General features: G+C 43.7%; 2 protein-coding genes across 2 annotated transcripts in view; one reads left to right on the top strand and one right to left on the bottom strand.

The window, feature by feature from the left end:
- Positions 1–100: 100 nt before the first annotated feature.
- On the top strand, positions 101–15,225 carry whamm (WASP homolog associated with actin, golgi membranes and microtubules). Its single transcript, XM_080844063.1, has 10 exons — positions 101–717; positions 3,967–4,140; positions 5,279–5,429; positions 5,924–6,093; positions 9,524–9,689; positions 10,968–11,152; positions 11,442–11,528; positions 11,742–11,837; positions 12,194–12,638; positions 13,338–15,225. Exons 1-10 carry the CDS (start codon positions 154–156, stop codon positions 13,649–13,651), a joined length of 2,352 nt encoding a protein of 783 aa, XP_080700189.1. The 5' UTR covers positions 101–153; the 3' UTR covers positions 13,652–15,225.
- A 1,889-nt stretch (positions 15,226–17,114) lies between these two features.
- Positions 17,115–22,719, bottom strand: part of homer2 (homer scaffold protein 2) — a 26,828-nt gene continuing 21,223 nt past the window's right edge. The window contains exons 8-9 of the mRNA XM_080843765.1: positions 20,981–21,061; positions 17,115–19,371 (exon numbers count right to left, since the gene is read on the bottom strand). Coding sequence (XP_080699891.1) covers positions 19,183–19,371; positions 20,981–21,061 — 270 coding nt within the window. The 3' untranslated portion in view covers positions 17,115–19,182. The remainder of the gene's footprint in view (positions 19,372–20,980; positions 21,062–22,719) is intronic.

Here is a 22,719-nt window from a genome sequence, read left to right as displayed (position 1 = left end):
ACCTGCATTAATATTTGACACGTGATATGGAATTTCCCGAGCATGTGATCAAAAGGTCAAAGTTGAAGGTAAAAGGATAATACGTCATGCATATGGCGGACGGTGTAAACACAGTAGCTAGCGTTAAACTGGAGTTGTGTATGTTGACCGAAAATGAATAGTGTAGATTTCGATCGCTTGGATAGTCTAGATGAATGGGTCGCAATTAAAAGTAATTTGTTTGATGAGAACGAGACATTTAAATTGGGGTTTATCGTTCAGTGGAACGTAATCGAATCCAAGTTCGCTGTCACTTGTCACAACAGAACACTTCAGCGACAGAAACGAAAAGAACTAGCAGTCGGAGATACACAAACAAGCTGGGCCGGATTGTTCTCCGTTAATGATCTAAAAAATGTCCACCGCCAGTTTACATGTGTTGGTGATGTATTGGCTCCATATTTCCCCGATTTGTTAGACTTCGAGGAGGGGAATATATGGGACCTTATATTTCTTAATCGGACAGGGAACCAAGAAGACAAAGATGTTGATACCCCCTGTCGCCAGCTCGAAAAATACTTCAGCACAGCGATTGACGTGTGTGGCCGTAAGATTGTTTTAGATTCTTTATTTAACAACGATGAGCGAGATGTGGAAGAATATTTTGAAAATCTTCAAGAGTTCAGGAGCAAAACAATGGAAGAGGAAGTTGCCAGAGCCAAAGATCTTGTGCGAAAGGTGAGCTTGGCCTAGGTGAACATGACAGGTGGCTTTCTAGAGATTGTCGGTAACGTAAATGTCTTGGATATACAATGGTAAAAGACCATTTGGAAGCTATTGCACTGTATTTCCTTGTTCTGATGGAATATAAATTTTATATAGCTTTATACGATGCTTTCCCTGGGTATTTCCTTAGTAGGTCTAGCCTTTAGGCCTACATTGTACATGACCTGGAACATGCTTTCAGTGAGTAGGTTTAGAGTTCAAATTATGAATGTTGTAACCTGTAGTATGACCAGGGGTCATAGTTTATTAAAGACGTATAAAATACTTTCTATCTCTGTATTGGGATTTCTGCCCATTAAACCAATCTCCTACTTAACTTAGTTCTGTAAAAACAATGAAAACAAATGATGACTCTTGTTGTATGTTTGGCATAGTAAGATAGAAGTCTGAAGTCAATGCATTTCTGCATATTGTGTTGTAATGATAAGCAAATATGAGCAAACACTTAAATCAAATGATTTATCCTTTGTCTTAATTTCATGATGTGCTGCATGTGTGTTCAACAGCATGATATTAACAGCATATGGATGATAATGGTTTGTGTATTGAGTATACAGTGAACATTGAATCAACATCCTGTTAGAACAAAATGCACAGCATGCCAACAAGTATGAATACAAATGAAAGCAAGTATCCCCATTCTAGTTAACTCTTGATAAATTAAGCTTTCTAGAATTGCTGTAGTGAGCTCTGACCCTCTAGTCGAGTCTCCCCACACTGACACCTCAGGGTTCTGCGGGATGCAGAATAGCTTGAATAGTGAAATAGATTATGGTTTGTCCTTTTATGGATACATACAGGCTACTTTGTGTAAAAAGAGTCTTTCAAATGTTTCAGTTTCAGGTGGGGCTACCGTGCCACATCTGTGTCATGGAACACTGTGACAGGCTTTAATTTGCTGCAGAACTCCTAATATCAACCCTTGCCTCTCTAAAATCTATCTAATCTATCTATTTGCTTAATCTGTCTGTTATCCAGTTTGCAAAGCAGCATGGAAAAGGCCGATTTTAATAATAGGCTTAGTTATTATAACACAGGTCTACATCCTGTTCCTGAAAAGTCCACAAAACAAACACTATGCCTGGATCCATAAAGGACTGTTCCAGGATCTCTGACCCAATGATTTGTGATAAATACGCTAGTCCTTATGTTGTAATTGGGCACTGCTATGCCATGGTTAACCCCCATGATGTTACTTTACTACTTTTGATTTAGGCCTATGGTTAATGATGATGACAAAAATAAGGATTTACATAAAACAAATATTTTTAATTTTACACTTGCCATATAGAAGACTGTCTATATCTGTCATCATTGTCATTTGTTGTAATCCCATTGGCCATCTGCTCCATTTTAAATGGATTTCAAAAAGCCAACTGGTGCTTACCCTTTTCAGGACACTTTACAGGAAACCTGAGAGAAAAACAGGTAAAGGTCACAGCTAAGTGTAAGGCCTACCTGTTTTTCTTGAGTGTTTAAAAAAAGAATAATGTTTTTTTTTAGCTCTGGTATGTTCCATCACCACTCTAGTAATTCTGTCCCGTCTAGCTAAGGATGCGTAAAACAAAGTGCCTGTGTGTATTTAATGGCTGTGGTCTGATGGGTGTGCTGTGGAAGTGGATTAGGACTTCACAGTGAGTGGGAGTACTGTGGGTTCTCACCACCAGGTCCCCTCTCTGTGGTTTGAGTCGGGTACAGGCCAGCAGCACTGGGCGGCACAAAGATCACTGTGGAGAGAGTCAGCTGTAAAACTCCCCTCATGCAGACTCATGCAGATATTGTGTGCTTCCCTGGCCCAGAGGTCAGAGGTCAAGAGGTCAAGAGGTCAAACACTGTCTCAGATGGAGCTCTGCGTCTTTGCCACCTCTGTTGGCATGTGTGGCTGTTGCTCATACCCACTCTGTCTCAATTACATTGTTCCCAAAGAGACCAATGAGATTTGTATGCAATCACATCATCTTAAGAAGAATGAGAAACCAGTGTGTTGAGTTACACAACACTTGTGTGATGGAATAGAATGTCTACCTGTTATAAAAGGAGGTAGCATGATTGTGGTGTCGATTGATGGTGCTAGTTATGCGAAAGACATTGGAATGTGTTCTGAATTGCAAAAAGTGTCTGTATTGCAGGGCCTATGATGCATTTACTTTGAGACTTAAGTCCTTTTGTGGCGCACAAGCACACCGTCACACTCACCCACACATACAATTGTTATCAGTCAGCATTATTGATAAAAGTCATATTCTGATAGATTTCACAACAGTGTTATTGTTTTGTGTAATACAAAACATTTTTTTAGGCTGTATAACTTTTGGTTCATAGAACATTTGGTCCTTAATCACCAGTGACTAGTCCAAATATGCCTTAATCACCGGTGACCTGACCAGTCCAAATATGCCTTAATCACCGGTGACCAGTCCAAATATGCCTTAATCACCGGTGACCAGTCCAAATATGCCTTAATCACCGGTGACCAGTCCAAATATGCCTTAATCACCGGTGACCAGTCCAGATTTGACTTAAACACCTGTGACCAGTCCAAATATGCCATGATCACATGTGACCACTCCAAATATGCCTCAGTCACTGGTGACCAGTCCAAATATGCCTCAGTCACTGGTGACCAGTCCAAATATGCCTCAGTCACTGGTGACCAGTCCAAATATGCCATGATCAATTGTGACCAGTCTAAATATGCCTCAATCACCTTTGACCAGTCCAAGTCCAAATATGCCTTAATCACCGGTGACCAGTCCAAATATGCCTTAATCACCTTTGACCAGTCCAAGTCCAAATATGCCTTAATCACCGGTGACAAATCCAAATATGCCATGGAAAATCCTTTTGTGGCAGAAGTTTCTTGTTTCAGTTGTATTCTTTCAACAAACAACACTATCTTTGGTGTTAGTGTGGAATTGTGAGACCACCGTAGGAAACATGAAATGACACGACAACAGCCTGGTACTCATATACCATTGGTTGATTTATTTATTACTGTGTGCTTTTTACCAAATGTATTTGTAATTGTCAACTGTGCAGGGTATATATATATTTTTTCTCATTATGAACTCACGTAGAGTATTTATCACCTAGACACAGATAAATTAATAAATATTTATGAAGTCACCCCCAACCCCCAACCCCCAAGTCATGGTCTGAGTTATTGCATGATGTAACAGGTCTTTGACGTATTTCTTTCAGATGCTCCAACAGCACAAAGGTGCAGACAGTATGATCCGACTGTTAAAGATTTATGAAGAGGAAGATGAGGCTTACATGGAATTAGTCACCGTGGCAACGCTCTTCTATCAGTACCTGCTGCAACCTTTTCGAGATATGAGAGAGCTGGCTATGCTGTATAAGATGGAGATTCTGGTACAGTTTGCCCTTCTTGGTTTCAAAGCATGAGCATTTTGACAAATGACTGTTTGTAAAATTATTTATTCATACACTATGACATTATTTTTTTCGGGGGCTTTCTTTTACACCATGTTTTTGGTTCTTAAAGGTGCAGTAAGTCATTTTTGTTGTCAAACTCAGAGGGTATGATAAATAAAAGGCGTTCTTCAGTGTTATAGTGTTCCCTTCACGCACTTTGTTTTAGCCCTTCTTATGTATTTGTTTACATGTATGGGCCCTCTAAATTTTCCACCAAATGTATAGAAACACCTCAAAGGGTTAATATGAACAATGGATATGATGAAGGGAGGCTTGTAGGGAGTAGATCAACAATCATGAGTATAATGGATATCATGTTCCCTTGAGCATGATGCCCTCAATTGTACCTATCAAATCTCATAGGTAATTGTCTAGCCTGGTCTCAGGATGTATTGTTGTCCCTCATTAATGACATTTCAACACACTGAACAGTGCCACCCCCCAACTTCAGTAAGGACTCTTGTCCCTTTTTACTTAAATAAGATAGGGTGACTGCCTAATGCAATTATGAGCTTCAGTGGATACCAGGTCACCCTGACAAAAGAGATCCATTAGACTTACTTAAGGCAAATGCCATTTCCATCACCCCCGGCTATATTTTAATATGGCTGAGAACTCACAGACAAAACTAATGGAATTGGGGAGTATTACAACGTTTCCATTCATGTGCTGATGCAGATATCAAAGAGAGAAAATTTTAGACATTGAAACTAAATAGTAGTCCTCTATTCTTTGACACGCACAGCCCCCATTGTCCATTCACACAAGCCAGGGGAATTGTGTCTTTTTCCCTCAGTGTGCTGTAATGGGCTCAATTCAAGATCATGCAAGTGAATAGTTATCCTGGCATCCTGACCATTGGACATCACAACACCTTTTTCAAAGTGGTAAAAAAAAATGATGTATCAAAACGTTCTTCAGAGTGATATCGGTGCTCGACATCTAGGGCCTACACACACTACACTATTCAAACCGAGAGAGCAGTCAATTTGTTAGTTTTGGTAAAAAAAAAATGATGTATCAAAACGTTCTTCAGAGTGATATCGGTGCTGGTTTTTTTCCTCTGTTTGCACAGAAATCCTTGGAGTATGAAGAGTTGGGCCCCAAAAGGATCGCAGCTCTGCAGAAGGAGGCGGAGGAATGGAAGAAGAGGGCAGATGATGCGGTGAGCTCCATCCAGGATATCACCGTCAGCTACTTTGTGGAGACATCCAAAGCTATGTCAGGTACTGCACTGCTGTTCCTAAGACGGTTTACCTGTTTCTTTTCCCCCCGAGTGCTACTTTGTATAAGCTCTGTTTTCTGAATTACAACTGGCATTAGTACTGTTAATGTGTAGATCTGTCAGAAATGGCTGACCAGTGCACTCTCAGACTCACAGAAATGCGTGTGAGAACTATCATTTGCTTGTGTAAAATTGACTGGATCATCATGACATCATGCTGACTACTTTGTTTGCTCCCCCAAAGCCTGTGTGCTGTCAAAAAGCCCATAAGCACGGAGTCACACGCCACCTCAGCTGAAGTAAACATCATCTGCTTTGCAACCACACAAGCAAATATGTTTCAGCTTTCCAGTCCATTTTCTATCAGCGTCTCTCATCTCATATCAGTTGTAGTGAACAACAACAACAGTTCTGCTTTGGGTCTGTCTGTGGGTCTGGTCCTCACAAGGGCCCCCGAGCAGCTGGTCCAAGCGGTGACAGGAGTTGTGTTCGCAGGGATGCTGAAGCAGATGGAGGAGGATAAGAGGAGGTATGGCCAGGCCTCCTGGACCTTCGCCTCCCCTCGACTAGAGAGGCTGAAGTTCCTGCTGGCCAAAGAGACACTCCAACACATGCGCGCCAAGGAGATGTGCCTTAATCGCAGGAAAGCCGAGATCAGGAAAAAGGTGAGAGGTCCACACTTATGCTGCATGCACTCACCTTATTTCTACTACTAATGGGGAGTTCTGCATTTGTATTCATCATTGACCAGAATGGAGAGCCACTGAAGGATAATGAAGTGTTCTCATCATTAGGAGCCAAAGCGCTAAAGGTGCTGGTACTGACTGTGTTTGTTTTGATTCTTCTTGTCTGGGATAAAGGTGTATGGGCAGGGAAAACCATAAGGGACATACATCTTAACACCAGCCTTAAACTTACACTCTAAAAAGAGAAGATTGATGTTGACAGATAGTGGCAAGCATACCACTCAATTTCATTTATTTTCTTAAAACTTAGTTTGTGTTTGGTGTTATTTTGAGTGCACAAATTTAGTCTCTTTAGTGGACAATGGTAGCCTGGATACCAGCCTGAACTCCGCCCACAAAATTTTTGGTCTGGAGATTCAGTCTGGAGTCGAGTTAGTTGGGAGGGTTTAAACGGCCCCGAAAAGTGATCTGACCATTCAAATTGTAAGGGCGGGCTTTATACGTTGATGGACAGATATAGATAGAATACCGGTATACATCGAACAAAGATGGCGCCGTCTCGGAAGCTTAGTGGGACATATTTTATATGATTTAAGCTATCTACACGACTTTTATATGTCTACATTGACTCGGTTAGTTGTGTATACGCAAAACGAGTGTTGCCCAGGATTATAGGTCTTAACTGAAGCACTCTAGAGCATTATTGATCGGTCATGCTAACGCGTAGAAAAAAAAAACATTCAAACGAATGGTAGCTTCTAGCCTTGAGTGCTAATTAAGTAACGTGAGCAGGCATATCTCAACAGATATGACAGCGCATTCATTTTGAAAGAGGAACAGAGAAACGCGATCAAGGCATTTGTCGATTGAAAAGATGTTTTTGCCGTCCTTCCTACGGGATCAGGTAAAAGTTTAATCTATCAGATGGAAATACTACGTTGCTCTGATTGGTTCTAGGTATCCAATTCAGCGAAGAGGAATTTTCTTTCCTGGTTCGTTGAAACACGCCCCATAATCACAGCCCAATAGTCCGGTCTCAGACTCATATTCTGACTAGAATTATGAGTATGACATCGTCAGGCTAGGACAATGGACATAATTGGCATTCTTAATCACAGTATATAACTGTTTTTAAGATTGTATGTCCTGTATGTGCCTAACCATATCCATGAGTTAAACAAAACTTTCAAAGTATTGGCATAAAGCATTAATTATCATTAAAATGTATAATAACAGTAAATAAAAAGATGGTAATTAATACCTGCCGAATTCTGTTGGCTTGTTGGTGGACTATCACACTACCCACCATGTGATATTCGGACCCGTTGCCAGACAGAGCTCTGAATACATATGAGGTATTTGAGCCAAATCGACATCTAGGGCCTACACACACACACCCTATTCAAACTGAGCAGTCAATTTGTTAGAAATGGGCTTTCCATCAATCCTTCATCTCGTCCAAGCACTCTCTCATTGCTTGATTTAAATGGGGCCCCAGACATGCTCTGTCTCTGTCTGTTGTCCTCAAGACCAGCTCATGGCACCCCTCCACCTTCACCCTCACATCACATTCAGGGTAGCAGAGAGAAAATATTACAAATTACACCATAGTGGGTCAGATGGGTCTTTTAAGTGCAATTGATTGTCAGTCCATTCTTAAATCTTTTACATCTAGCATTACAGCCACCCACAGTGGCATGCTACCCTGATTACTCTTGATCCCAACTAATCTGGTCTCAAGCGTGGGCATTTGTCACTTTTGGAAAACCCTGCCGACTCTTGATCCTCTTGTCCTGACTCTATCCTTTGGGCATCTCAGCTCTTTACTGTCTTGGGTCCTACCTCTAGGAGGGCATGGCATGGTGAGAACAAGCTACCCAGTCCTCACCTCCTCCTCTTCTCAGTATCCACTAGCCTATTTGGTTCAGTCATCCACCTGCATGGTGTTTCATAACAGCGCTGACACCTGCTCAATCTGTCATTCCTGTCAGACCACTCAACAGTCTCACAGTCCATCTAGCTTGGGTGAGGGATTGATGGCTATTGATGATTGATCTTGATGGATGACTAGCTAGGCTTCACTGGCCATTTCTAATCATTTCAAGATTCACCCTGTACAACAAAAGAAAAATATATGATCCTTCCTGTTTGAGTATGCTCCCGATGTCTTTAAGTAGACACTTGTCATCATCTCATGTCTAGACTACTGCAATGCCCTACTCACAGGTGGAAATCAGAATGCAGTGGCACGCCTTGTCTTTCATCAACTGAAAAAGAAGCGCTTGTCATTGTTCCCTTTCAGCTCCCTGTAGCTATCCACATTACATTCAAATACTTGATGCTGGGCTCACTAGAAAGGCACCAGCCCATGTGAACTCCCTCATCCAGATTCACCCTGCCACTTGCTCATCTGGTCTGGTGCAGTATCTGGCAGAGACATGCTCACTGTCATCTGCTATGGTGCAGTATCTGGCAGAGACATGCTCACTGTCATCTGCTATGGTGCAGTATCTGGCAGAGACATGCTTACTGTCATCTGCTATGGTGCAGTATCTGGCAGACACATGCTCACTGTCATCTGCTATGGTGCAGTATCTGGTGGGTACATGACTGCTCACTGTGATCTGCTATGGTGCAGTATCTGGCAGAGACATGCTCACTGTCATCTGCTATGGTGCAGTATCTGGCAGAGACATGACTGCATATATGTATACACACCACCTAGGCTTATTAGCATTTCAAGTGTCACCCCTCTGCCTCCAACAGCCTAAATCAAGCTTGGCAAGCGAGCACGACTTCATATTTCTGCCCCCGTGGCACGCCTACAAAGTAAATCCTGTGAAACATGCTTGCATCATCTTTTGAACCCCTCATAGTTTGATCTACACCTTCAGCACCTCCTGTTTGCCATGCTGTTTATCTGTAATATTCAGTCACTATCATTGTCAGTCTTATCTCAGTCTCACTGTCAAGTCAAGTCAAGTCAAGTCAAGTCAGGTCTTTTATTGTCAGATGCACAGAACAACAGAGTCGGTCTGGGCACTGAAATTCTTAGGACAGGACACCGTACCACACTACCATAACATAACAAGACATAACATAACATATACGTACTCCACATGATATAACATAACATAACATAACTTAACAATAAGTACTAAACATAAGATATACCTATGAAAGACAAAATAGTAGACCTACTAAATAAACAATAAATATACAATATATACACAATCTACACTGCTAAGGTTACATGCACAATTGTCATGTTCCGGAGCCTTTTCCTGGGCAGAATTGAAGGACACAGTTGTAGCCCCAGAGCTCCATCACTTTTCCCATCCCGTTCTTCCTCATTTCCATACTGGAGACGCACCACATTGCACTTAATCCACCCTGTGCCTTTCTACAGATGGGAGGACTGGCTGATCAGAAGGGAGACATCCTCGGCGTGGACCAGCTGGAGCTGCAGTACTACGAGGCTCAGTTGGAGCTGTATGACATTAAGTTTGAGATCCTGAAAAACGAAGAGCTGCTGCTGGTGGCACAGATTGACACAGTGCGACGGCAGATGAAAGGTATTAATGCCAAGAAACACACACACACACCGACACACACACACCGACACACACACACACACCGACACACCGACACACACACACACACACACACACACACACACATACACACCCGCACACACACCGACACACACACACACCGACACACACCCACACCCACACACAAACACACACACACACCGACACACACACACACACACACACACACACACACACACACACGTACGTACACATCTGGACATGTTATGCAAAGAGCCGCATTAGGCATCTGCTGACTGAGTCACGGCTCAGGGATAATCTGCCAAAATAGCCTGATTTTCACACAGTTGTCATTTCTGTGTGCCTGGAGCCTCAGGTTGAGCCCCATCGAGAGAGGGGGGAGAGTAGGTCTTCAGCTGGGACAGACGGCAGCTCACTCCTTAACAGACAGGCCCACATATTTATTTCCACAAGACCATGCTTGAACCGTTGCCACAAAAGCATATTTACAAGAGATGATTTATTCATGCAAATGGCCCCTAATTGCAGCTCCAGGGGAATAGTTTGTTTGTTTTCTGCTTGCAGTTTTGGGACCGGCTCGCTGCTGGCTTTGTATTTATTTATAAAACATGAAAAGCACCCACGAGTTGTGTGATGTGAATCTCCTCTACTGGCAAAGGAAAAACTAGAAACATCGAAGTGAATGAATGACAGACGAAAGGGATGCACTGCATGGCTGTGAACCCTAGACAAGAGCTGACAGTAGTCTAGGATTATATAGGGATATGAGTGATGGCAGGCCAGCTGGACAGTGAGCCAGTGATAAACACAGTAGTACTACTATACTTTTGATCTACTGATTGATTGAAAAGCTCAACTGAAATGATATTGACTGGACACAAATGAATTTACAGTACCAGTCAAAAGTTTAGACACACCTTTCAAGTGACAAGTGTTTTCTTTACTTTTATTATTTTCTACATTGTAGATAAATACTGAAGACATTTTAACTACAAAAGAACACATATGGAATGATGTACTAAACAAAAAAAGTGTGACTACCATGTAGAAAATAATAAAAGTAAAGAAAAAGCTTCTCCAAAAATTAGAAGGTGTGTCCAAACTTTTGACTGGTACTGTATATCTTATTGACTACCTAATAAATGATTGATTTACTTGATTAATACTCTTGAAAGACTGGGCTAGTGGATACATGGGCGAATGGCTAGATATCCATTACTGTCCAACACAGACCAATGGATGAAATGGTGAATGATAAAGATTGTCATCTTTGCACAGAGTTGCAAGAGAATGTTGAGTATTACGACGCATACGAGGATCCAGAGGAGCTGCACAGCATCATCCAAACCTCGAGTCAACATGAAGGCAGTCGTCCCGTCAGAAACCTGAGTAAAAGGTTGCAGCAGCTGGAAACGAAAAGAGTGACCATCTGTGCCAGAAGATCTTACCTACGCAATAAGAAGGTCTGCATCATTTTTGGTCTTCTTTCTCACCTGCAGTTTACTGAAACATATTCTCAGCACTATAATTTAACAAAACAGGAAATAAAACTCCAGCCACCTAACTTACCCCGTGAAGCCTCTTAAGAGACCTTGTATTTTATACATTTTTTGAATCATGTAATTATCTAAGTGTTTTCCAGGCCATATGCAAACTAATACTGAAGCTAGGTATTGATTGTAAAATCCATACATATCCGTTTTTGTGAATGTCCTTGTGAATTACCTGTTTCAAATTGTATGTCCTCATCAGGACCAGTGTGTGGTCGCTCATGAACAGAAGGATCGCCTGGCTCAAGAGACAACCACTCAGTTCGTTCAGCACCATGGAGTCCAGTTGGTGAGTATGTAGCCACCATAGGCCTTACCTGACTTCACACGCCGACTAAAAAGCCATTTATTTGAGGAATTTGATTACCTCACAAGTATGTAAGTATAATATATATAGTATTGTGCTTGCACAAAGCCCTTATGGGGTTTTGCTCATTTGAAAAAAGCAACTCTCAAATAGTGCCACCCTCAGCCCTAAGCCTGCATGGTTCTGTGATTGCAGAAAAGAGACCGACAGAAAGAGGAAGAGCAGAAAAGGAAGGAGTTCGTGGAGCAGGAGCGGGAGAAGACCCTCAGCAGGCTGCGTTCCTTCAGAGAGGTAATCTCCCACCCACCAGCACACGTAGCCAAACTTCATGATGAGTCCCCAGGTCGTCTAATCAGTGTCCTCTGTTCTACCTCCCCCTATCTCGACGGGACCCCAGCTCACAGATTCTTGGCATGAATTTGACTTTTGTAAGAGCTTTGCAGCCACCTCTTTAACATGTTTGGCACAGTTTGAGGTTTCCGAACATTTGTCAGATTTTTCCCCGTCTTAATAATGTCCGTTTCCGTGAATACTGAATACATTAATACTCGTCAGGCCATTGCACTGACGGTTAGCTATGAAGTGAATTAAGTGATATGATTTGAGTTACATCAAACAATAATGTCTAATTATGTGCATTTTTCCAGAGGCGCCAAGGTCAGTTTGTCTTGAAAACTCCTCGGACAAGGGCGGTCCCAAAAGCCTCAAATCTATGTGTGGACACCTCCCAGCCGCTGTCCTTCATCAGTATACCCCAGTTAGACGGGGGTGCTGTTGCACCCTCCTCTTCCTCTTCATCCCTTGCCTCTCCCAAGAAGAAGCAACCAAAGCCCAGAGACATCCCAGTCCAGATCTTTGTTTCTCCAGGACCTGGAACCACAGCTCCTCAACAAGCTCCTCAAAACACTCCTCCTCCCCCTCCTCCTCCGCCTCCTCCACCCCCTCCTCCCCCTCCTCTTCTAGCACCGCCACCCCCACCTCTTCTCCCAATCTTCCCCACAAACAAGACGAAGCTCTTGGACTCCCCAAAGCCCCTCGATGAGAAAGAGGCGCCACCCTTTCCTGCCAAAAACACCCTCAAGCAAAACATAGGTAAGATACCTACCAAATTAAGTTTCATTCAACTTTCAAGTCAAACATGGCAGACGGTTCCCTCAGACCCGGGACACTTGCTTATTATGCCAGTTTAAGTTTCATTTCCTTGAAGATGCTTCACTGAAAGCCAAGGCTGGGCTCAGACTAGACGTAATTGCATTCTGGGAAACAGGCCCATGTTGGTAAACAGAAAAGCCAGATCTTGTTTTTGTATGGTTTCATGTTAGACAGTGAAGCTCTGACTGTCTACAGAAGATTGTGCTTAGCAAACAGGCGGCAGAGAGTTTGACTCCAGTTCCTGCCTGGAATACTAGCCCAGTGTCTGGTGTCCAGGTCCATCATTAAAGAGGGTTTTGGACTGAGATCTCCTCCAGGATGTTACTGCTTTACTGTCTCCCCTGTGCTTCCCTCCGGTCCGCTGCTGGTGGCTACATTAATATATGTTTACACTGGTGGGTCATCCTGTGCCGCTCTTAGCACAGTAAGTGAGGTCTGAGCCAAAGTCCTCTTCCTCTGCTAAAATGGGTTTGAATTCGGAGAAATGACCCATGTCGATTTTTTTTTTGTGTGTGTGTATATTATATTAATTTGTTTGCTGTGTCTGTGAAGAAGTCCTTTGTACCTGAATGAATTTGACTCAATACAGGTCATTTATATTTGAAGTTCTGGTTTTGTGTTGTTGTCGTGTTGCTGCAGGCTCAATGGACGAGGTGCTGGCGTCCTTACAGAGGGGTCAGATCCAGCTGAGGAAGGTGGTTCCTCAGAGCTCCAAACCCACTGGCACCCCTGCCCAGACCGCCAGAGACAGCATCATGTTGTCCATCAGGCAGGGGGTGAAGCTGAAGAAGGTGGAGCGGCCGGAAGCATCGCCGGGGAGCAGAGACACGGAGCTGGAGCGCAGCATCAAGGCCGCCATGCAGAGGATGAAGAGGGTGTCCTCGGACTCGGACGATGAAGAGGACGAGTCGGACGACCACGGGGACACCCAGTCGGAGGAGTGGGCCAGCTGAAGAGGTTCTGTGCTCCTCTCGGTACCATTAACCAAGGAAAATCCCAAGTATTGTGCAAGGCCAATTGTATGCATTCACATGCCAGCTTTCTGTGAACGGTAACCTGATCAATAATGTTTAATGAGAGAAAAAAAAAACTAAAGCTGCCTCGTGTTTAGAACACTACATTGGGGCTTTCTTTACCCCCTTCCTAGACACCTCTCCTTTGGTGTCTAACAGAGCGTCACCTGAAGCAAGGATTTTGGTAGGGTTGATTTACGATGGAGTGGTTCTAGACAGACCCAGATCCAGAGTGTGTCCCAGTCTAGCTAGATAGTGGCTAAAAAGGGGTATTGCATATTCCTCCCTCACGATTTCGATGGTGCAGCACCATGGTCAGAAAAACCCCAATGTCATAGCAACACTCTACTTGTTCAGTAATATTTGCTGCTGGACTATAAAGTCTGCTATAATATATGATCTATGATCTCATAACAGGAACAGTCTAGTGGGAATAAAACATGACTGAAGGTAAATTCCAATATTTGGGTTTGGAACACATTTTTAATGGTTAACAATGAGAATGGGTGTGATGAGATTTTGGTTACATAACTAAACAACTGTTCAATGCAGAGTAAGCCCTTAGAAAATATATAGCCTGTGTTACGGGTATACACAGCATCCAGACCATAAAACTATATAGCCTGTGTAGCGTCCAGACCATAAAACTATATAGCCTGTGTTCAGAGTATACACAGCATCCAGACCATAAAACTATATAGCCTGTGTTCAGAGTATACACAGCATCCAGACCATAAAACTATATAGCCTGTGTTCAGAGTTTACACAGCATCCAGACCATAAAACTATATAGCCTGTGTTCAGAGTTTACACAGCATCCAGACCATAAAACTATATAGCCTGTGTTCAGAGTTTACACAGCATCCAGACCATAAACAAATGAAATTAACAATTATACGCAAGAAGTGGCAGCCTTTGCACTTTGATGGGCTCAGATTCTGGCGGCACTTAAATGCACATAAAGATGACCTTGTAGCCTTCTAAGATGTCTTTGTTTTTTTTAAATGTTTGTGGGAGTTCCTCCAGAGGAATAGTGTGTTGCATGTTGACATGGTGTACCATGATGTGGCCACCATACATTTTGCTGTTTGTGTTTTTTCTTTTTTTTTTTAAATGTGGCAATATTTGGTAGTGCAGAGAAGCAATGTTTAAGGCACGCTGACATGAAATAGAGGGATACACGCGTTTACTTTTAAAGGTGACTTCGTTTGTGAGCAGTATATGCTATAACCACAGAAATCCAATAAACCTTGACCTTTTTTTCTCAAAGCAAGGATCGTTCAAGCATAAACATGTTAGTATGTACTTTTGATTTACAGCCCTGTGATGCACTTGATTTAACCTGACTATGTACCAGAAATTGAAGGCGTGATGTCATGCACTGATATTTTACTTTGCCTTTTTTCTTTCTCCGTTATTTTCAGTTTTTTGATTAATCAGTTTTTATGGAATTACACTTTGTAAAAAAAAAAAGCAAAAAAAACACAATTATTAAATATGCAAAAGTGCCTTGAGGATTGTGTTGTTCATTACCAAGATGATGTTTAAAGACTAGACTAGTTATTCGTCTATGAACAGAAGAGCAAGAACAGTTCAATGTCCACAACCCAACAAGGAGAAGAACTGAAATTGTAGAGATAATCCAAGCTCAGTTTGAGAGGTACCTTAATATGATGAATGTGTAGCTTTGCAAAAAAACCTGGGAACTCTTAAACACATCACTTCTGAGACTATGTGCCGCGTGCCTGAGTGCATTTAATGGCACTGCCATCTAGTGGTCATATTAAACTTCCCTCCCTACTTCTGGAGAACCTGTTGCTCTAGTAGTGCTTCACTTCTATGTGTGGCATTGACCCCCAGCACTAACATCTATAAGGGATTCTTAAGGCTCCAGCTAGAAACTGGATGAGCTGCATTGCTGCATGAGAGATCTTATGTCCTATTCAATGGGTCTTTGTGTGTCCAGACAGCATCACTGAAGGATGTCTTTAAAGACACTACTTTCACACAGATGTCCCTTAACACCATGGCCAAGGTCATATGACTTCTTTCAGCACCACACAAGCAACTAAAATCGATAAAAGTGGTAAGAGCAGATTGAGAAATGTCCTGAGCCAAAGCTCTGATCGATACTAAGGCTTTGCCAGTGTCACAAACCAAAGACGCCTGCTTCATAGTCGACATGGCTAAGGTTACAACAATGGTGTGCAACCAACGGTCAGTCCTCCTGGGTGTTGGGAAAATCCACACCTCGGATGGGTGAGCTCCAGCAGAGCCGTGTCTGTAGATGTGACCTGCAAAGAGGTTATTACCTGTGTATTTGAGGGTGTCTTTTCTCTAGCCTTCAGGCACATTTTCATGTCAGCAGCGTGTACTAGTGGCATCCCTATGCCTGGGGTGACAGGAAGGGAACACCTGGGGAGAGAACACTGCAGGTGCCAGGAAAAAAAACGCCAGAGCAACACAGATTCCTGGCAAATGCCGTTACTATGGCAACAGGACAACTCTTAATTATTTTTCCCCCCAACTCGCCCACTCATCGCCTATCACACTGTGGGCGGAGATACTACAGGAGACAGGGAGAGGAGTTGGTGGATGTCTCCGAAAAGCACAAGTGACAAAAAAAAAACCCACACCAGATGACAATTTTGCAAACCCTTTTCATTGTTCTCTGTAATGACAGTCTAGACTGCGGAAGACATTTTACATCGGCGAAATGGCTTATATTTTCTTATTGTAGAAGTAGCAGCACCTGTGTGTGGGTATTCCCACACAATCGCATGTAACAGTCAATCTGAAGTTCAGCATTACTCATTATTCATAGTCATTCTCTTCGTGCTGTTTTTATTTGCACATTTCAGGGAGCGGGTCGTGCCTGCTTCCAGGAAAGACATCACTTTTGAGCATCACATGCTAGGATCACACACACACACACACACACACACACACACTCTCTCACACTTTTCCCTCCCTCCTTCCCTGCCATTTACAGTAGCCCCCTCACAATGATGGCTGAATCAATACAAGGAGTGGGTGGGATCAGGTTGCCAAGGCAACGTGTCCTCCTGTGTGGCTGCTGCCGTGGTTTCCACAGAGGGATGAAGGGATGTGGGAGACCGGTGCCGAGTTCACTCCCACTTCTCCTGCAACCCTGTTCCCTGCTCTGAGCCTACCGCCCTGTGCCAGCCTACAGCCTTGCACCAGTCTCGCACTGGCAGTGGGTAGTCCCCAGAATGCTTTGCCACACAAAATGTTACACAAAAGCTGTTATTTGAGTAAATATGAGCAACTTCAATGTGTGGTTACTGCAATACCTACTCAGTGGTTTGATGGACACTGAAGGAGAACATGGGAGGAGTGATTTCAAAATGATTCTTTTAAGAAAACACACATGAACGACCCATTTGTAGTTAAACTATATTTGAACAGTTATCAACTCTATATGGTACAACTTCTTTCAGAAAAAATCACAAAAAGTCAAAAGGAGTCAGGAGGAGGAGGAAAAAGGTCAAGTGTTTCTCAGTATTATATTTAGCAAGGATGCCCTCACTTTGGAGGTCGCTTTTCAGTGTGTGGGATTCCTCCGTGTGGCGTCCCACAGGGCGCTGGAGTGTGGAGCTGAGCTGGGCCAGATGGGTTTCAGAGCGAGGGCCTGTCTGGGATGGGAGAGTCCATTCCGAAGAGAACACCATGTGAGATGAACCCCAACAGTGACAAATGACTACTTACATTTACAGCAACATTTTCCCTACAGTGACTATTATGAGATGTCTACTCCGTTCCCGACCATCGCAGCATACAAGCTGAGAATGTGATTGTTAGAAAGGCAAATTTCACATTTTAAGTTTGGTAATACATGGAGAATATGCAACACCACCATCCCATGAAAACATACAATTCCATATAAAGTCAGCACCCCCAAAAAAAAACAAGAAAAAAAAAAAAAAACACCTGTATACCAACGCATCAAGAACATAAGGTTGTTGTTTTCATATGCTAGTTCCACTGCTAGAAATAGTCAAACTGAATCTATAGGCACCAGCACAAAGTTTGGAAAATTTGTTGCAGCATTGGACTGTTTCACAGACCTGACCCAACTCTGGTTAAAGAAATACACTTTCCTTGTAATCCCCAAAGTCTAGCAGCAATAGCACATCCCTTCAACCCAAACTCACCATCATACAAAAGAGAGGGAGAGAGAGAGAATGAGAGAGATAGAGAGAGTGAGAGAAAGAGAGAAACATTTGTAGTATGGGAAGCACATCCATTAACATAAACTACAAAGTGAAAGACGCACATTTCTTCTGGAAATGGACGAAATCGGCACCACCACATGCAAAAATCTTTTGAACATAGCATTCAAAACAAATGGGTTTCCTAGCATAGTTTTTGAGTAACTGGTAGGTATTGTACTTTTCCCAATCCTACTTAGTGTTAAAGACCCCCCTTAATTATTATTATGCACATACACGTCTGCTGACCAGGCGCCTGCATTTCGTACTGTTTGATCTCACCCAAAGCAGGTCTTCTGCAAGTCTGCGTGCCACAACATCCACAGGATGTGCTCAGCTTCTATGAACTGCTCTCCAGTCTCACTGGTTCTCCAACTGAGGCCCTATAAGCTAGCTAGTCCCTCCGTAAAAAGAGCCTGGATTTGGGATAAACTACCCCAGGAGCCCATTAGATTCTGCTTTCATAGAAATATCAAAGTAGTTATTCATTTTAATCCTAGTCACTCTGGCTTTGGTACACCCCAGAGAGCTTGCCAGCTTAGAGGAACTCTAAGGCTGAGGCACTTTTGTGACACTGCTGTTCATGTATGTGCATACCGAATGACCAAACGGTCCCCCAAACACACCCTGAGAACATATGTGAAACCGACCTATACCGTTTCACCCCTCATGCTTACTCGAGGTCTCCAGTGTATTTGTGATCTATTATTACTTCCGTGACTGAAGCTAGGCGGTACATACTGCACGTCAGCATTAGCCCTTGAGAAACCCTTTGCACCTCCACATCCGTTCCATGAGTATGGACTGTGGTAAACATGCACACGGAAATTCACAGCAAGACAGACAGGCAGACAGAGACAGACAGAGACAGACAGAGACAGACAGAGACACAGACAGACAGACAGACAGAGACAGACAGAGACACAGACAGACAGACAGAACCAACCCTCCACCCCTTCCATGTTATCTACCCCTAGAAGACATGGCCATATTGTGGGACTTGGCCACATTTCAGAATAAAGATGCAATGCACACTTATCAACAGGAGCATTCTGGGTCATGGCGGTCTCTCTTCCTCATGGCCAGTTTTTGTTTTTTATAGCTGTTACTTTTTCAATTATTACTGTGATTTTTCTCCATTACAAGTGTAATCCTCTTGGGATGTGGTACCATGGTGATCTCTGCTTGACAACCCATCTCTGGTGCTTCTCACAGTGGCCTCTGCACGAAGTGGATCTCCTAGTTGTCAAGGCCCAGTTTGGACAGTCCCTGCCTGACCTCATGCAGTTCATCAATTTTGCCTTCCAAAACATCCATGAACTTCTTCAGCTCGCCCTTCATGTGGCCTTGCTTCTGATGGCTTTCCTCCACGTCGCTGTGTAGGGTGTCCATTTTCCCAGTCAGCTCTTTATTCGCCGCTTCAGCAGCCTGAAATGACGAGCAGAAAAAGAATACGGTCATTAGTACCATTGGCCAGCTGTGCCAGAATGCAGACCACTTTAATGAAAGTTCACAAAAATGGGGTCAGATGGCCACGGCAGACATTTATTCTGGTCTTGGAGGCACCAATGGGGGGGGGGGGGGGACTAAACTCGTCCAGCGTCCTGTGGAATCTCCACAGCTGACCCCTGAAACCTGATCCTGCTCATAGGACCCCGCCTTTAAATAGGTTTGGCGTGGCCTGATCTAAAGTGGTCTGGTTTGCTGTGTTTCACTTGGACGTAGTGTGGAGCCTGCATGACGCCATCTTCTCTGGGGTGTGATTGAGCGTCTTCACACCCTTATCACAACAGCACCGGCAGAGCAGCTGCTCCTGGCCTGGAGCCTGGAGCCTGGAGCTCTCATCAGACTGGATACACAGAATAGAGGATCCACCTTGCAGTTCAGTTTCACTGGCGTTTCTAAACATTGATATAATGCAGGTTTTATACAGCTGCACAAGTTAAGTGAGTGCTGATATTCAGTATAGCAGCACCACATGCTGCTTGTATCACTATAAATTCAGGAGCCAAGCTGGATTTAGTTCCTTGCTGACAACCAGGCTTGTGTTAGAAAATGAATGGAAACTAAATGGAAACTAAATATAGTGGGTGGGACTGACTACATGTCAACAGTCTATGATGGAATTTAAATGTTTTTTTAGGTGGAGCTGTTACTGTTTGTGAGTGCTATTGTGATTTTGTTTGTCACTGGGGATCCAGCCTGTTGCCTACAGGTGAATCACACACAGGCTTGCTCAGGCATCATTTCAGTTGAAGATTTAGATTATATTATGACAATTTTTGAAAAAATGTCAACATGGAAGAAACCAATGGAATTATAACAATGTCTGTTGTTCTAATTGCATTCATTTGAATACGATGAGCATGTGCTTAGGGCAGCATAAACATGTGTTGCTGTCTCTGGGTGAAGGGTGGGGAAACAGCCAGCCAGCCTCTTGCCATTCTACAAGCCTGATGACAGAATGTCACACTCATCTGATGCTTTCACACAGATCACCCACCAGCTCTGGGATCACATTCAGGGCCAGTGCTGGGGCAAGGAGAGCTGGTATCTGGTATGCCATCACTAACAATCATCACCTCCCATTTTATGATTTAATTGGCTCTTGTATGCAATAATAAGAAGAATATTTTTAGTGTACTGAGAAAGCTGTAAAAAAAAAAAAAAACCCATTAAAGACGAGTTGACTAAGTTTCAGTCCTGTTACTTCGTGTAGACAATAGAAACTGAAAGAATGACGCAATATTCAGACAGACAGCCTGAATGAAACTGACACAGGGACCACAAAGTACTAAATGGTTCAAGAATGAACAGGTACAGCTCGACTCCCAGGCGTGTGGAACCAGTTTGCAATGTACCAAAAACAAAAGAAGCAAAGTTTCCACCCATAACACATCACCACCGTGTATCTGCTTGAGGAATGTGGTTTGTTTATATGAAACCCAATTTCCAAGGACATTGTTCTCATTATTTGTCATCTCCATTGCTCAACGTAACACATTGTGACCATGCTTAGTGCTTGACGATTGTGTACCTGTAGTTTTCCAGTGATGCTCTCGCACTCAGTCATGAGCTGAGGGATGATCTCTGCTTGCTTTCTCAGGTTCTCCAACTCCTGAAAGACAACACACAAACACAAAACAACAGTCACATGACGTCTGGCAGCACACCTCAGGCACTCCAAGAGAGCATACTTGGTGAGTTTCTTACATTGAGGAGGTGAAATGAGATGAAATAAATAGCTGCCGAGCTATGCGTGGCATAGGTGAATACAAGCACAAATAAAAAATGAACCATCAAAATTTCATATTCTCATGACAAAGAGGTTAGCGAAGGCCGCTGCTTACACGGCATGTTAGCGGAAGGAGGCTGCGCGCATTAAACTGTGCGTCACTTACAGTGACTGCGTGACACGCCTGTATTAATCTTTCATGAGGAAGGCGCATGGGGGAATGCATGGGGACTGGGGAGTCACTGTGATCGGCCCGCTGTCACTCAGCCCAGGGATGGCGGCCGCGGCTGACACGCAATCCGAGAGATGCCCGTCACTCAAAGCCCAGGGCAACATGGCTGCTAACGTCGGCTGCTAAACGCGCAGTCATTTCTAGAAAATGTCCTCCAAGAACTTCAAAAAGGGGAATTTGCATTTGTATGGATGTCATCTTTTTTTTTCTCCTTCTGGAAAGCACATGTTTCAAAGGACAGCCTTGGGTGTCGATCTCCATCGTCTTTCACCATTACTGGCTGTGCTCATACAATCCAAGGCATTGCCATGGAGAGGGGCGTGTGACAGAAACCAAGCTGTGTGGCAGGCAGCAGCTGCCTCCATCTGATCCTCCACCAGTGAATGCCACATTAGCCGCCTGCCAGCCCCCGCGGAGGGGACCCTTGCTGACACTCCGGCAGAGAGGGACGGGGAAAAAAAAAAAAGACAACAGAGCACAGTGCAAACGTCAATGCTAATGAAATACTTGTATAAAGCGGTTAGCCATTTACAAGCACAGGTCAGGCTTTGGCCCTTCCACTATAATGTTCTCATTCTAAATTACAGCCAGCAGGCTCTGCAGTGCCGCCAGACCTGAAAATCCCCCTGCGTCCCCGGCCTGTCTGTCTGTCTGCGATGGTGTGAGTGGAACAGGGAATAGGTATGGGGGCCATTGACAGCAGTGCAAACTCATCAGTTCACACACACCCCTCTTTGTGTGCGCATGTTTTGTTTCAGAACTAGAGGAAAACAATGATCCAAAGAAGCCGAGTTGGCTGTGATTATATTAAAATCCCTGTGATCCTACCACCAAGTAAACATGTCTCGCACATCAACTTTTAAAAACACAGCCCGCAGTAGCTTACCAAGGGCAATTTGTAGAAAGTTATAATAATGAAAAATAAACATAGTGTTCAAAGCCAAGCAAAGCGAACGTCAGGATATTTTTTCCCTGCTCAGCAAAGGAAATCAGCTAATCTATGGATGTTGCAGCACGCTCCGTTCAAAGGCAACCAGAGTGCATATCATTTTCTCGGGGCAAATAAACACTCCCTGCGGGGCCCTGGGAAGACATATGGGGCCAATGCCACCTCCCTGCTGGCTCCTCATCCCTTGCTGGCCTGTGCTGCTCCCTGCATGAAACTGCCACTGCAGGGAGGGAGAGGAGGAGGAGGAGGAGGAGGAGGAGGAGGAGGAGGAGGAGCCAGCTGTTCTCATTCTGTCTGACCTGGCCAACGCCGGGGGTAAATTCGCCCAGTCGCACACGTCAGAATTCAGCTCAGTGCAAG

The sequence above is a fragment of the Sprattus sprattus genome (assembly GCF_963457725.1).
Source record: "Sprattus sprattus genome assembly, chromosome: 8".
Taxonomy (NCBI): Eukaryota; Metazoa; Chordata; class Actinopteri; order Clupeiformes; family Clupeidae; genus Sprattus; species Sprattus sprattus.
Note: the sequence above shows the minus strand (reverse complement) of the source record. Positions and strands in the feature narration are given on the sequence as shown.